Below are 16,963 nucleotides of genomic sequence, written 5' to 3' on the forward strand. Positions count from 1 at the left end.
ATCATAGATTTTGTTACTGTGGGGGAGTCAGAGCAACCTCACAGTATTGAATTTTGTCCAAATTTTACAAAGACATTATAATTCAATTGGTAATAAATAACTGATATACAGAATTTACTTTTTCTAGCCCTTAATAGAAACAAGGTAGAACATAGTTCAGTTGTTTACAATAATATCTCTGTTAATACCTATGATTACAGAATTATCTAACTTGTCAACAATTTTTAATATCTCAATAGCACACTAAATAGAAGGAACATATTTCTGAACTGTGAACATTTTTTTAATGCTATTTTGAAATTCAGTATTTTTTATTTTTCAGTAAAGGCCAGAATACAAACTTTTGGTTTAAATCTCAGAAATGTTACTTACTATTAGCTGTTGCTTTTAGGCAAGTTATTTATTTTACTATAGAATCTTTTCCTCATGTATAATTTGGGAATCATACTTAGTTCACATTCTTGGGGATTAAATGAGATCTTATTGGTCAAGGTATATAATTATTTTTAACTTATTTTATTTAACTTACCTTTAGTTTTATCTGAATTATATATTTTAATACATGAATGGATACTCTGCATGTCTTTGCTTAATTATGTTGTAAAATTTGTTATTAACCAGTTTAGTTAATTCATTCTTATTAATCCTAGTAAGGTACCTGTGTATTCAGACATCATTAAAAAAAGAAGTACACATTTTTATTTCCCAGTTACATCAAAAATGGAATTGTGTTTTTATTATTTGGAAACAGAAAACTCTTTTGAGAAATCATATGCATCAAATTACAAATTATTCTTTTTAATGAAAATGTTTACATATACAATTTAAAAAACTATATGGTACATACAACATATTTACTCTTAATATATTGTAAGGCATAGTACTCAGTTTTATCATATAGTTGTATAATAATTTTATTACCTAATGCAGTATGAAAAAAGATTATAGTTCTAATCAAGGAAGGTTTTTTCCTTAATTGTATAATATCAAGGGTTTAATTGGAGAAAGCAATGGCACCCTACTCCAGAACTCTTGCCTGGAAAATGCCATGGATGGGGGAGCCTGGCAGGCTACAGTCCATGGGGCTGCTAAGAGTCGGACACGACTGAGTGACTTCACTTTCACTTTTCACTTTCATGCATTGGAGAAGGCAATGGCACCCCACTCCAGTACTCTTGCCTGGAGAATCCCAGGGACGGGGGAGCCTGATGGGCTGCCGTCAATGGAGTCGCACAGAGTCGGACACAACTGAAGCGACACAGCTGCAGCAAGGGCTTAATTTACTTGTTCCTTTCTGATTCAAGTGCCATAGTGGAAAGAGCATTATATTCTAGTCTTGTAAAATCTTGCTTCTCTAAGTGTCACCTGAGGGCCAGCAGAATTGGTATCACCTGAGAGTTTGTTAGAAATTTAGATCCTTGGGCATTTTACTGAGTCAGTCTGCATTTTGACACGGTTCCCAGGTTATTAGTTTGATAACACTTGTTAGCTCTGGCCTCCTCATCTGCTAAAAAGTGAAATAGAATTACTGTGTTCAAGCTTTATACTTGTTATGAGCTTCAAGTGAACAACTCTTGAAAATGTTTTTTGAGTCATATTAGTGAGGTTTATCAACATTCCAGGTATGTGATCCTTTAGTTAACTTAAACTCATTTAAACTATTATGTTAAACTCATTTATTCAAATATGCAGAAATCAATATAGGATTTTTCTTATACTCAGTGTGTATGAGAAATGGACAGATATGTAAATATATTGTTGTGAAATAGTTATGAATGAATATGACTTTATGGAATGAGTAATTTTTTATCTTAAAATTATTACCATTATAATAATACATTTTCAACTTCAGGTAAGAAATAACTGCAAACCAAATATGATCCTTTTTTTATTGAGGACAAAGAATCACTAATTGTCCAGGAGGAGTTTGTTGTGAGTCTCAAGTTATAAAAGATAATGCTTTAGACATAAACAATGTATCTCAAGCCTAAGAGTGTCCTCTTAGACACATTTTAATATGAACTGAAACATACTTTTAAGATGTTATTGTATGCCATCTTTAATTTCTAGGCAAAAGAAAAGCAGAATGCAAAGAAAGCACAGGAAACCAAATGAAGAAGATGCTTTGGGATGTGCATACATTTCTGCTTCTGCGCTTATCTTCATGGAAACCATTAAGTATAAAGAACCTTGAGCAACTTTCTCACTGACTCAGTGCACGTTTGGCAGTAGTACCAGTCTGTCTTGTCTTTAATGCATGGATTCATAAACTCTCCCTACCTGCATCATTTGCATGTGGTGCATACTAAATAAAAGCGGTGTTCAGAGCACTTGCCCAAATTCCATTATTTGACATTGGATCTGAGCACTCCTGTTGGTTCTTTGGGTAGATAACTGCCATAATGAACCTAGAAAATGGACAAATGCTATTCTCTACCTGTAATTGTTATAATTAATCTTTCATTCAATCTTCCAGCTCAGTTAAATACTTAAAATTTATAAATGTCAGATCTTGATTAAACTGAATCTCTTTTCTTCTCATCATTAATGAAAAAAAAATCAATATTTCTATCTTATAGTATCTTAAGTATTTTGAAGATTTAAAAATGATTTTATCTTCTATACCAATTATTTTAAAAAGCTTGATTTTTTAAGCAGATCATTGAAAAGAACAAAAGTATAATTTCTAGTGATTTTCATTGCTACCAGTAGAAAAAGTAATAAACATCCCAATTTTATTTTAGCAAACATTTTTCAGTGTTTGGAATTATTTATGTATTGTAGAATTGTTTCAGGAAGGTGTATTATGCGTCAAAGCAAAATTTTAGGTTAAGAGCAAATTGTGAAATCTTCAAGATTTTGGGTGTTACTCAGTTTGGCAACATTTTTTCAAGCTGTATCTTTATAAAAAATCAAAGGTTGATCAATTTTGGCTATTATTTGCTTTTTTATAAAAAAGGTGATGGTGGCGATGGAATATCCTTGTTTGCCAATTTGAACAAAAATTAGTACAGCCCAGTAGTTTATAAGAGCCATCTATAGTTTGCCCACAATGGAATTTGCTATTGCTTTGGAGAGTTGCTTTGTTCTTTATTTTATGAAATGATACTGTATTCTTGCTCTTAATCTTCTTTTTCGAGTTAAACTTTAAAGGAAATTTTATAAAACTTCTATTTATAAAGGAAATAATCTACTTTTTTCTTTACTAGGTGCATTTATAAAATTGATCCATGACTCTTTAGTATTTTATTATGGAAAAATTTAAATTTAAGTAGAGAGACTGTATGCATCCTCTAATTTGAGACATTAATTTTTAAAGATTTTTTTGTTGTTGCTGCAAAAAGCTAATAATTATTGTTTCCATTTGGTCAAAGGCTTGGAAGAGGGCCCCAGGGTGATTAAAAAACTGCCTAGTGGCAGCAGAGAGGGGCTTTAGGCGTAAGTCCTGACACCAGTGGAGCTCCTCAAAGGCCACTGGGCTCCAGAGTCTCCTAACTGTGCTCGAGGGTGAGCCTCTCAAAAAGATTCTCATCCTTTCCAGCCTGGGGACCTCCAGCCTGGGGAGGTTAGCCACTCGGTGGCTTATCTTCTGGGTGTTTCACCACTCGTCTAGGAAGCGGCTCTCCAGGAAGTCACAGAGTTGGGGGTCCACCCGGGCAGAACCCAGGGCAAGCAGACCCAAAAGGGCCTGGTTCACAGCATCCTGGGTTTTGCACCATTCATCTTGGGATGGCTTCTGCACCTCATGAAAGAGGGTGTGGCCGCCCCAATTGTTTTGCACTCTAGTCACTGGGGCCCTGGTGCTTCATCTTGGCCAATTCACAGAAAAAGTGGCCCACACCCTCCAGAAGCACAGTGTCACGGTGGGAGTAGAAGCCCAGAGAGGGAAGTGTAAGAGACCTGGAGGTGCATGTTGACAGGTGGTGAACCATGGTCTCTCCATCAGTGAAACCGGATGAATCCGGGAGCCCAAGACTATTCCGGTAACAAGGAGTTCAGTTCAGAAAATAGAGTTGGCTTGTTCCGGAGACTGAGTGGCTGATTCTGAGGGTTGAATAAAAGCTTGGAGGGTGGTTGAAAGCTGGAGTTTGGGGGCGTCCCTAGGTCTGTTCTGTCCAAACGCTGTTGAAATAAGAGACACATCCATAAGTAGCCAAGTGCACTGCTTAAGGATTGTTTTTATGCTTACTATATTGTGGTATTTTAAAAATAATGTGAGAAAACCTAGTGGGAAATTGAGTAGCAAAATTAATAAAATATTTTTCAAACATAATTTCAATTAAAGGTCATAAAGAAAATTTGTAGTTTTTCGTTTGTTCATGAGTAAATACATTTTGCTTTGGATACAGTAGTGATTATGGAGTGTTTTCAAAACCATGATACAGTTTAAAAATGATTTCATAAGCATTACTTTAGGTTCATCTTGATCTATCTCAACTTTATATATTTTGTAAAGCAATGCAAAGAGTATTGTAGTAAGTAGTATCCAGTGACCAAAGACAGTGTGATACTGGTATTGTTGTCGTTTAGTTGCTAAGTTGTCCCTGACTCTTTGCAACCTCATGGACTGGCCTGCCTGGCTCCTCTGTCCAGGGAATTCTCTAGGCAAGAGTACTGGAGTGGGTTGCCATTTCCTTCTCCAGGGGATCTTCCTGACCCAGACTGAACCCACAGTCTCTTGCATTGGGAGGCAGATTCTTTACCACTTAGCCACCAAATCTGTATTTATAAGGTCACTTGAGTTTTGACAGAGATAGCAAAGTAGTCCAACAGAGAAGGAAACTCTTTTTAACAAATGGAGCCAGAAGAGCTGAATAGTCCCATGGAAAAGATGAACCATGATCTCCTACCTCACAAAAATGAATTTGAGGTGAATCCCAGACCTACATGGAATAGCTAAAATACAAAGCTTTTTATAACAAAACAACAGGTGACTATCTTAGGTCACAGAAAGCAGTGACCATAAAGATCTAAAATTGGTGTTCATGAAAATTAAAAACTTGTCATTGAAAGATTCTTTTAAAAAAAAGTAACTAGTATCAAATGACATTTTAAAAAATGTGTCATAGTGAATTGTCAGAAAAAATATATTAATGCATTTATGTGAAATCTAGAAAAATGGTGCATTTCTGTCGCTCAGTCATATCTGACTCTGTGACCCCATGGACTACACCATTCTAGGCTTTGCTATCCACCAACTTCCAAAGCTTGCTCAAACTCATGCCTATAGAGTCGGTGATGCCATCCAACCATGTCATCCTCTGTTGTCCCCTTCTCCTGCCTTCAGTCTTTCCCAGTATCAGGGTTTTTTTCCAGTGAGTCAGTTCTTTGCATCAGGTGGCCAGAATATTGGAGTTTCAGTTTCAGCATCAGTCCTTCCAATGAATATTCAGGACTGATTTCCTTTAGGATGGACTGGTTGGATCTCCTTGAAGTCCAAGGGACTCTCAAGAGTCTTCTCCAATACCACAGTTCAAAAGCATTGATTCAGCGCTCAGCCTACTTTATGGTCCAACTCTCATATCCATACATGACTACTGGAAAAACCATAGCTTTGACTAGATGGACCTTTGTTGATAATGTCTCTGCTTTTTAATATGCTTTCCAGATTTGTCACAGCTTTTCTTCTAAGGAGCAAGCATCTTTTAATTTCATGGCTACAGTCACCATGTACAGTGATTTTGGAGCCCAAGAAAATGAACTCTGTCACTGTTTTTGTTGCTTCCCCATCTATTTGCCATGAAGTAATGGGACCAGATGCCATGATCTTCGTTTTCTGAATGTTGAGTTTTAAGCCAGCTTTCTCACTCTTCTCTTTCACTTTTATCAAGAAGCTCTTTAGTTCTTCACTTTCTGCCATAAGGGTGGTGTCATCTGCATATCTGAGGTTATTTTATTTCTCCCAGCATCTTGATTCCAGCTTGTGCTTCATTCAGCCCAACATTTCACATGATGTACTCTTTGTAGAAGTTAAAAAAGCACGGTGACAATATACAGCCTTGACGTACTCCTTTTCCTATTTGGAACCAGTCTGTTGTTCCATGTCCAGTTCTAACTGTTGCTTCTTGACCTGCATACAGATTTTTCAGGAGGCGGGTGGGGTGGCCTGATATTTCCATCTCTAAGAATTTTCCACAATTTGTTGTGATTCACACAGTCAAAGGCTTTGGCACAGTCAATAAAGCAGAAATAGATGTTTTTCTGGAACTGTCTTGCTTTTTTGATCATCCAGCAGATGTTGGCAATTTGATCTCTGGTTCTTCTGCCTTTTCTGAATCTAGTTTGAACATCTGGAATTTTATTGTTCACGTACTGTTGAAGCCTGTCTTGGAGAATTTTGAGCATTACTTTACTAGCGTGTGAGATGGGTGCAATTGCGCGGTAGTTTGAACATTCTTTGGTATTGCCTTTCCTTGGGATTGGAATGAAAACTGAAATTTTTCCAGTCCTGTGGCCACTGCTGAATTTTCCAAATTTGCTGGCATATTGAGTGCAGCACTTTCACAGCATCATCTTTTAGGATTTGAAATAGCTCAACTGAAATTCCATCATCTCCACTATCTTTGTTCGTAGTGATGCTTCCTAAGGCCCGCTTGACTTTGCATTCCAGGATGTCTGAGTGATCACATCACCATGGTTATCTGGGTCATGAAGATCTTTTTTGTATAGTTCTTCTGTTGTATTCTTGCCACCTCTTCTTAATATCTTCTGCTTCCGTTAGATCTGTGCTATTTCTGTCCTTTATTGTGCCCATCTTTGCATGGTATAGATGAACCTATTTGTAGAGCAGGAATAGAGGCCCAGGTGTAGAGAACAGATGTGTGGACATGGACTGGGGGAGAATGGGGTGTGGGATGAATTGGGAGATTTTGAGTGATACATCCGCACTACCATGTGTAAAATAGAGAGCTAATGGAGAGCTGCTGCATAGCACAGGGAGCTCAGCTCAGTGCTCTGTGATGACCTAGAGGAGTGGGTGGAAAGTCCAAGAGGGAAGGGATATATGTATACTTAGGGCTGATTCATGATGTTACACAGCAGAAACTAACATTGTAAAGTAACCATACCCCAGTTTAAAAAAAAAAAAAAGCTGTATAAGGCCACTGAATTAATAGCTATAAGGGTATTTTCTTATTAACCTAATTCTAATAAAATTCCTTGATAGGCCTGTCCATACCTTAAGAATGGTTTATTTTATCGGCTCCTTCTTTGATGAATGCAAATGCATTGTAACCTTGCATGATAATTTCTGGCAGTGAATAAAGGAGTATGTTATCCTTTTCTGTGTCCTAAATGATGAAGCTAGTTGAGAAAATGGAGGAATAAGGAGCAATTGCAACCCACTCCAGTGTTCTTGCCTGGAGAATCCCAGGGACAGAGGAGCCTGGTGGGCTGCTGTCTATGGGGTCGCACAGAATCGGACACGACTGAAGTAACTTAGCAGCAATAGTATATAAACATTGGTTATGTGGAAATTTTTTTTTTGAAGTTTTTAAAAAGAAAGTCTTATTTGCTCATTTCACTTTTGCCGTTTCTTTTCTAAAATCTGGTTTAGTGATTGAGTAGATAAAGGCACTTCCATTCGGTTTTATTCCTTTTAATATAGCCAGTTGTAAGGGATTTACTTCTACTGTTTTAAACAAAGAAAGCTTGCCAACAGCTGTGGTACTGGCTAGTCTCACTTCATATGTTTAGTTCCCAAGATAGCTGCCCTTTTTCTAGCAGAGAGCAGTCAGCTTGACTGTGTCACTGGAATAGACAAATATTTGTTCTGAGATCATGTGCTGTGGGGACTTGCTCCCCTATTTAGATCATGATGAATACTCCTGTGTGTCTTGTGGTATTACATGTAGATTAATACCATTTAGTTACTAATCCTAGTTGCCTCAAACATTTCAAGATACATTAAGAAATTGCTCTTTTCCTGTAAGATGATACTGTTGCTTATGTTTGAGGAGGGGAAAATGGCTTTTAAAAGTTTTCCCCTTAAAAAGATAAGCAAAATAAAATTATTCTTAATTCTACCACCAGAGATGACTACATTAACATTTTAGAACCCTGAATATTGATCGGAAGGACTGATGCTGAAGCTGAAGCTTCAATAATCTGGCCACCTGATGAGAAGAGCTGACTCATTAGAAAAGATTTCAGTGTTGGGAAAGATTGAAGGCAAAGAAGAAGTGGGCAGCAGAAGATGAGAGGGTTGGATAGCATCACCGATTCAATGGACATGAGTTTGAGCCAACTCCTGGAGACAGTGGAGAACAGGGAAGCCAGGAATGCTACAAGCCCAGGGGATCACAAAGAGTTGGGCATGACTTAGTGCCTGAACAACAACAAAAGTGATTCTTTTCCCTACATGTTTTTGTGTGTTAGTCTTACATGCCCTTTCTACATTCTGAAATAGATTTATGTAGTATACGTTATTTTTAAAATTAATGATACTTTTTTGAATCATTGATAACTTCCTTGCAGGAAATAAATGTCCCTAGCTAGTTTAAGAGGAATGGAAATTAATATTGGGAATTTTGAAACTACTTAGCTCTTGCCTGGAGAATCCCATGGACAGAGGAGCCTGGTAGGCTGCAGACCATGGGGTCGCAAAGAGTTGGAAACGACAGCGACTTCACTTTCACTTTTCACTTTCATGCATTGGAGAAACAAACGGCAACCCACTCCAGTGTTCTTGCCTGGAGAATCCCAGGGACAGAGGATCCTGGTGGGCTGCCATCTATGGGGTCGCACAGAGTCGGACACGACTGAAGTGACTTAGCAGCAGCAGCAGTTCCTTACAAAGTCGTCAGAAGGTGTGGAGGCGTGAACTCAAGTTTGGGTCCCCAGAAATGACTTGTAGTAAAATTGCTGGCCAACCAGGGCAACTGCTACTGCTGCAGTGTCAAGGGGTTCTCCACTGGGTTCTTGACATCAGAACAGGTTACGGTGGCTGTGTTCTGGGAGAGAACGTGCTGCGCCATCTGCAGGCAACAAGCGACCATACATGGGAAAGCAGAAAACCGCCACCTCTCCATGGCTGCATATGCCACGGAGATGGCTTCCACCTTACCTGTCTCCTCCAGATCTTAGGTTTTCTGCAGAGAGAGTCTGGGAAATCAAGTGTTTAGCCCTGCAGTCTGCAGGGTAGGAAGGCATCCCAAGGATGGATGAGGAGATCGATGTGGGTGCTGGGTGCAAATCCATTTCATCTCACACTGTTAACGTTCTCCACCAAAATAAACAACTCCTTTTTACATGAGTGGAACATGTTTTAGAGAAATGAGAAAATACAGAGAAGGAAAAATGTATAAAAATCCAATTTAATCCCATTACCCAGAGATTAATAGTGTTCTGATACAGATTTCTCCTGGACTTCCCTGGTGGCTCAGACAATAAAGCGTCTTCCTGCAGTGCGGGAGATCTGGGTTCGATCCCTGGGTCAGGAAGAGCCTCTGGAGAAGGAAATGGCAACCCACTCCAGTACACTTAACTGGAAAATCCCATGGATGGAGGAGCCTAGTAGGCTACAGTCCATGGGGTTGCAAAGAGTCGAACACGACTAAGCAACTTCACAGATTTCTCCAGAGACTGTGTGTTTACACTCACGCATGTAATAGGTTTCTTCTTTTTCTGAAAATGGGACTATGTTGTTGCATGTGTTTTCACCCCAAACGTCTTATTAGTAGTTATGCTTATTCCACACCTTTGTTCGATGGTTGCTTAGAATTCCACTATCTAAATATGCTTTAATGTATTTAACAAGCCCCCATGGAGGCTTATAAGGAATAAAACTTAGAAATAAAATGGGCAAACTGGATGCCTCAATTTTTAGGGAGGAATTTAATTTTTAATTTTTATTTTTTAAACCTTTTTTTTTTTAAGTCTGTTTTGAATTTGTTACAGTATTACTTCTGTTTATGTTCTGGTTTTTTTCCTGTGAAACATGTTGAGATCTTGGTTCCCCCACCGGGGATCAAGGGCCTTCCTGGTAGCTCAGTGATAAAGAATCTGCCTGTAGTGCAGGAGATGCAAGAGACTGGTTCAGTCTCTGGGTCAGGAAGATCCCCGGGAGAAGGAAATGGCAACCCACTTCAGTACACTTGCTTGGGAAATCCCATGGACAGAGAAGCCCGGTGGGTTGCAGTCCATGGGGTCGCCAGAGTCAGACATGACTTAGTAACTAAACCACCATTACCACCAGAAATCGAACCAGCACCACCAGCATTGGAAGGCAAAGTCTTAACAATGGACCACCAGGGAAGTTCCTTATTTTTTTAAAGTAAATTCGGTTCCTAGATCAGTCAATAACACATATCTTTCATTTGTTGTTTTCTTTATCGCATGGTTACTGGCAGTAAATCCAGTGACTGACCAACTAAAGATTCATCACTGTTAGCTTACCTAGTACTTTTGATTTTGACTTGATATGTTAACATCTTGACATATCTTTCTAGATACATTAGTATCTTTGGTAATTTATTCTCATGATCATTTATTCATCATACCTGAGTTCTAGATGCTGGAGATATACTGGCGAAAGAGATAAGGACCCATTATCATGGTAAGATGAGGAATAGACAAGCCTGTATAATACCATCTTTCAAGTAGTAGTGAGAACTATAAAAAGAAACCAAGACAAAAGGATGGAGGGAGTTGAGGCTTAATAGGATGGCCATGGAAATATCCCTTTAAAGAGATGATGTTTAAGCAGAGACCTGAATGAAGAGAATTTGTCTTTCTGAAGTACTGACTCAGCAATGTGAAAGTGAATTGCATATGAGCAGAACAAACGTGAAAATTCAGAATATTAATTTGCAGTAATATTTGATGACAGTTGATTTGGGGTGTCAAGGTGAAAATAATAGGTTGAATAAAAGTTACATTGAGAAAAGGCTAGGACCATTGGCCTGTGCTTTTTAGGCTATCCAGATATTTTACATAATAAACTCCTTTAACTCTTTCCTGTAACAGTAATAATATAGTACTGACTAAACTGTAAATCCAGTGGTAAAAGCCTCATGCAAATATATTTTTAAAAATAATTTGAGATATGATTAATGATGATTTAGATAATACAACTAAAATGAAATTACTAGAAAAATATGAGAAAATATTTTATTATTTGGGGGTCAGGAGAAACTTCTAAGCAAGAAATAAAACATCAAAAAGCATAAAGAATCCAGAAATGAAATGCTTGATTCTATGAAAACTTCTGTACAATAATGTACACCATAAAACTCTAAAAAGACAGCAAGCCAATAAAATCTTACCATAAAAAATGTAATATATATATTAGAAGTATAATATCTAATATACAGAGAGCTGTTAAAAAAAAAGAAAAAGGTAACCTAGGAGAAAAATTGGCAAGTGATATGAACAAACAATTCACAGAAGAAATTAAAATGGCTAGTGATATTTTAAAAGATAGCAAATCCCACTAGTGATTAAGAAAATGGAAGTTCAAATAATAAAGGGATGCCTTTTTCCTGATTATGAAGGCAGTTAAAGTGATTGCCAATGTCTCTTTCCCAGTGTGGACATAAGACAGGCTCCTGAAATAGTGGTAGAAGCGGTTTTGAAAAGCAGTTTGGCAATTCTCATATTTAAGAAAATTCGTCATCATATTTGTGAGTGTGTGTGTGTATGTGTGTGCTCAGTCATATCTGACCCTTTGTGGCCCCATGAATATAGTCCACCAGGCTCCTTTGTTCATGGGATTTCTCAGGCAAGAATCCCAGAGTGGGTTGCCATTTCCTATTCCAGGGGATCATCCCAACCCAGAGATTGAACCTGAGTCTCTTGCATGTTCTATATTGGCAGATGGATTCTTTACCATTGAGCCACCTGTAATTGCAAGTAATTGGAGACATCCTAAACACATAGCAATTGGGAAGAATAAATGAGTTATAGTATGTTGGAATACTGTGCAGTCACTGAAAAGAAGGAGGTGAATTTTTATGTATTAACATGGAAGGATGTTTGTGATATATTTTTGAAGACAGAGCAAGTTGCATTATAGTGATGTAGTAAGAATTCATTTCCCGAAGAAAAATCTTAGATGGGTATATAAGAAAAAATACTTTAAAGTATCATACCAAACTCTTCAAAGTTTTCAGTCTAGGAACTTAGAACTTTAAGGGTGAAGTGGGGAATTTTTTCCACTTTAAATTTATAGGTTTCTGAGATAATTGAGTTTTTCATACCAGAATATATTACTTTTGTATTCTAAACAATAAGTAAATTATCAGTAAATTAGCTAATTATTGTCATAACAAAAGTATTGGCAGAATTTTTTTCAATAAGATGCTCCCTAAGTACAGTTAAATATGAACAAAACAAACAAATGTATCTATATGCATATATATATACACACACATATACAAATAATATATATTTGAAATAGATATATTTATTGTGCAATCTAAGGCATACCTAGAATGCCTTTCGAGCAGTAATAATACAGCGGATTATGGAGTTCTCCCTTCTAGTGACCATTCCTCTTGAATTGTAAATATATTCTTTGATTTCACTTTCTTCTGCCTAGTTATTTTTTCCTTTGAAGCAAACCATCTATATATAGCTTAGCTACTCACAGACCAGCAGCATCGGGCATCACCTGGGAACTTGTAAGAAATGCAGAATCTCCTTGCCCTAGACCAAGGAAATCAGAACCCGCATTTTAACAAGATGCCCAGTTGTTTCCTATGCACATGAAAATTTAACAAGCACAGCCTCACTTGTTACTGTTAGGTTTATGGAAATGTTGTTTTTATAATCAGTGGGCGTTGGGCTTTGTTGCACTTAAGATACAAGTTTTAGGATTTTTACAGTTTGTGGCAAAAAAACAAAAGTGCAGTTGACTAGAAAATTTATTAAAAATAAAATGCAAAACCATCCACAATGTGCCAGGCATTATCCTGTGTATTTTTACATAGTAGCTCTAACTCCCTACAAGATTCAAAGTAAATCCTGTTATACCCATTTTTCAGACGAGGACACTAAAGCACCAAGATAGTTCCTTGCTCAGGTTCACACAGCTAGTAAAGAGTAGTCCAAGGATTCAAACTCAAGGTGAGACTGCTCAATTCATACTTCTTTCCTTCTCTCCCTTCCTCCTCCTTCTTTTTCTCTCTTTCTCTCTTTCCTTCTCTATCTCCCTCTTTCTTTCTTCCTTTTTTTTTCCTATCCCACTTTTCCTCCCAGCCACCTTTTCCTTCTCCTCTCCCTTCTACTCTCTTTCTTCCTCCCCACCTCCCATTCTTAGAAGTGATGTTGCTGTTGTTCAGTCACTGAATTATGTCTAACTCTTTGCAACCCCATGGACTTCAGCACACCAGGCTTCCCTGTCTTCAGCATCTCCAGGAGTTTGCTCAAACACATGTCCATTGAGTCAGTGATACCATCCAACCATCTCATCCTCTGTCACCCCCTCATCCTGCCTTCAGTCTTTCCCAGCATCAGGGTCTTCCAGTGAGTCAGCTCTTCACATCAGGTGGCCAAAGTATTGGAGCTGCAGCATCACTCCTTACAATGAATATTGAGGGTTGATTTCCTATAGGATTGACTGGTTTGATTTCCTTACTGTCCAAGGGACTCTTCTATAGCACCACAATTCAAAAGAGGTGAAGTTATAATCATAAAGCACAGAGTGGAAGTACTCACATGAGAAAATTATGTCTGGATTTATTAGAAGCTTTGCAGGAGATGCTGATGACCTTTGCTGGGTTATTAAGGAATGCACATAAGTGGTAACCATGAGCTCTGGGGCCTGGTTATTATAATGATTCTGATTAGAGACTAACAAACTCTCCAGGTTGGGCTGTGTCTCCTAGTGAGATTACCAAAGTCCAAGTTCTGCCCTTTAGGCATATGATGAAGGTGATAAGGACATTGGATAGTTGAGACAACTTAATAAAACTTGGAGGCTAATGTACACCTGAGAGACAATTTATTAATTTACAATTAAAACTGCCAAGAGAGCCAAATATTCCTGATTGCCTATCAATACATTCTCTCAGGTTATGAGAAAAGAGAATTAAGACCAGGAGATTGGTTAACTGTGGTGGTGTGGTTTAGTTGCTAAGTTGTATCCAACTGTTATGACTGCCCCCTGCCCCAGGGCTTTAGCCCACCAGGCTCCTCTGTCCATGGGATTTCCCAGGTAAGAGTGCTGGAGTAGGTTGCCATTTTCTTATCCTGAGGATCTTCCTGACCCATTAGAAGTAATCCAAAAGGAAATTACTTGTTTTTTAGAGGTACTGGCTGTTGTAGCCTATGACATGTTTTGCCATACTTAATGGCAAACAAATCTGCCTGGTTCACTACACACCTCCTTGGTGAAAGAGTTACTATATCTTTTTCCTACACATTGCTAGGACTCAAAGTTTTAAACTCCACAATTATCACTGGTTGATATTTTCCTACCCATATCACATGTTTTCAAATATGTTGTAATTTAGATTTATTGATTTCAATGTTATCCTAATCTGGTTTCTTCTAATGACACGTGGAGGGAGCTTTTTTATTTTTTAAAATATAATTTTTTAAACTGTCTCCAAATAAGGGACTATTTCCTATAACCTGTGTAACATCTGGGTTCAGTCCCTGGGTTGGGAAGATCCTCTGGAGAAGAAAATGGCAACCCACTCCCGTATTACCTGGGAAATTCCATGGATAGAGGAGCCTATCCATGTGGTTGCAAAAAGTCAGACACAACTGAGCACACAAACACGTTTAACACCTATGGACAAGGAATCAGTGTTTCTGTTCTAACATGGCCAGCATGACTTTTCTTAATATCACCTTCCAGGACATGAGTTTGAGTGAACTCTGGGAGTTGGTGATGGACAGGGAGGCCTGGCGTGCTGTGATTCATGGGGTCGCAAAGAGTTGGATATATCTGAGTGACTGAACTGAACTGAGACAATTTATATCTAATTTATGTATTTGGAATGCCATGCACACTTCTGTGGAAAGTTTTTCTCTTAGAGTACACGAGGTGGTTAATTGGAACAGTTGTTAATACTGTGAACGTTTGGTGACACAATTACTTTTTCAGATTTTTTGGCAAACTTTATTTGGATGAACATTTGCAATCACAAACACTGATGTGTCCACGTAAGTCACTTCTTTATATCTCTGTGAATCACTTGGTCACTGTAGCCTCTACTGTCATCCTAAGAACTGAGCATAGTTGCTAACTTGCTTAAAGCTGGTAAACACAGCTTCATAGTTAAAACATTGACCTTTCTGCATAAGATTTTCTTCCCAGATTGTAACTTCCTGGTGCAAAATATTACGAGTTACTGTGCTTGGACTTGAGAGGCCTAGGATGCTAGTCTTCCCACACTACTAACTATTGTGTAACCGTGACCTATATATTTTGTTTTCTTCTGAAACGTACTTTGTCCTTTGTTATACATTTCAAGTAGCCGTTATGGGCCAAACAGATGGCTTTCACATCCGTTTATACAACTAACCCTTAAAACAAATAACTGCTTTATTAAAGCTTCATTGTTTTAGACACACACTTCTGGCCCTCTCTTGGTCTCATGGTTGAATCTAAACATAAGAAATCAAGCCTATGAGTATAAGCTGTATAAACTATGCATTCTGACGCAGCATCTCCAATCTGACCCCCAGTTGTTTGTATATACCATCTTTACAGCTTCTTTCCAAGTGTATTCACCAAAATGAAAATCAGCTGCTTTCTGGATGTGTCTTTAAATAAAGCAAACAATTCAGGGGCCTTGGGGTAGAACTACCATTTAAAAAAATTTGAGGGACTTGGCTGGTGGCTAATAGGCTGCACTCTCAGTGCAGGGGGCCCAGGTTCAGTCCCAGGTCAGGGAACTAGATCCTACATGCCACAGCTAAGAGTTTGCTTTCCACAACTAAAAAGATCCCACGTGCTGCAACTCAGACCTGGTGCAGCCAAACAAATAAATACTTAAAGAATTGAATTCGATATATTAGCATCAGTAAATGTCAGAACAGAAACCCTGATTTTATAAATGCCACATGATAGTATTTTAATAGAAGCAAGATTGAGAATAGACTTTACCCTCTGCTTGCCCATTCACTGGCTCATTCAGTCTGAGGTTCACTGCTTTGTTGGGAAAACATGGATGAAGAGACATTCTCTTGCTCTGTAGTCTTGGGCTGGATTTTAATCTTGAGAGATTATAATAGACACTGGTGATAACTTCGCCAGAGAGCAGGGACAACATGATGATAAGTAACTATTACCCATCCATTAGACAAAACAGTCTAAATGAAGTCTAGTTACTGCCGCACATGCAGTAATAATATTTATGTAGTTCGAACAAATGTTTATGAGAATCAACTTCCACTTCAGATACCGACTTACTATTATATGTTGTGGTCATGGTGTAAATACTCCTGTCAACATCTTTCTTGTTTCAGATTCAGTAACAGCTTCTTGTCGGGGGCAAGAAATAAAAGGAGAAAAAAGAATAGAGGTGTTAGCTGGTTTTCAGTTTAGGTTCTAGATAAATAATATGTAAAAATGGTGACTTCTAAGTTCCGTTAGCATTTGGGGGCTAGAGAAGTGCTCCCCAGGAACTGGGGAATTAAGGAAATAAGATTGCATTCTGCAAGTTAAATTGTAAGGTCAACACCATAACAGAATATTGAAGTAGACAGTCCCTAGAATGAGGCAGACTATTTCTAGGCCATTTGGATATGGCATAAATCAGAGGTCACAAACTTGGGTCTGCAGACCCAGGCAGGTCATATAAAAGAGTAAGCTGATCAGGTTTAACATACTGAACACAAAGTGATAGTCTTCACTTTTCACAAAAATACATGCTTCCTTCTACTGTTCTTTGACATATATGCCCCTCTTTGTTCAATTTCCTTTTCTCTCTCATCTGTGAGATAAAACAGCACATATTTTATTTTTCTGTCAAGTTTGAGAGGGAGGAAGAAGAACACTAACAGATTAATG

The 16,963-nt window shown here is 38.0% G+C and overlaps 1 protein-coding gene across 2 annotated transcripts in view; it reads left to right on the forward strand.

Annotated features, from left to right (window-relative positions):
• The window catches only part of UCHL5 (ubiquitin C-terminal hydrolase L5), a 48,846-nt gene extending 44,622 nt beyond the window's left edge, over window positions 1–4,224 (forward strand). For both annotated transcript variants that reach the window (XM_068985622.1, XM_068985623.1), the window contains exon 11: window positions 2,071–4,224. In XM_068985622.1, the coding sequence (XP_068841723.1) occupies window positions 2,071–2,115 (45 nt within the window). In that variant the 3' untranslated portion in view covers window positions 2,116–4,224. The remainder of the gene's footprint in view (window positions 1–2,070) is intronic.
• The last annotated feature ends 12,739 nt before the right edge of the window (window positions 4,225–16,963 follow it).

The sequence above is a fragment of the Capricornis sumatraensis genome, chromosome 14 (assembly GCF_032405125.1).
Source record: "Capricornis sumatraensis isolate serow.1 chromosome 14, serow.2, whole genome shotgun sequence".
Taxonomy (NCBI): domain Eukaryota; kingdom Metazoa; phylum Chordata; class Mammalia; order Artiodactyla; family Bovidae; genus Capricornis; species Capricornis sumatraensis.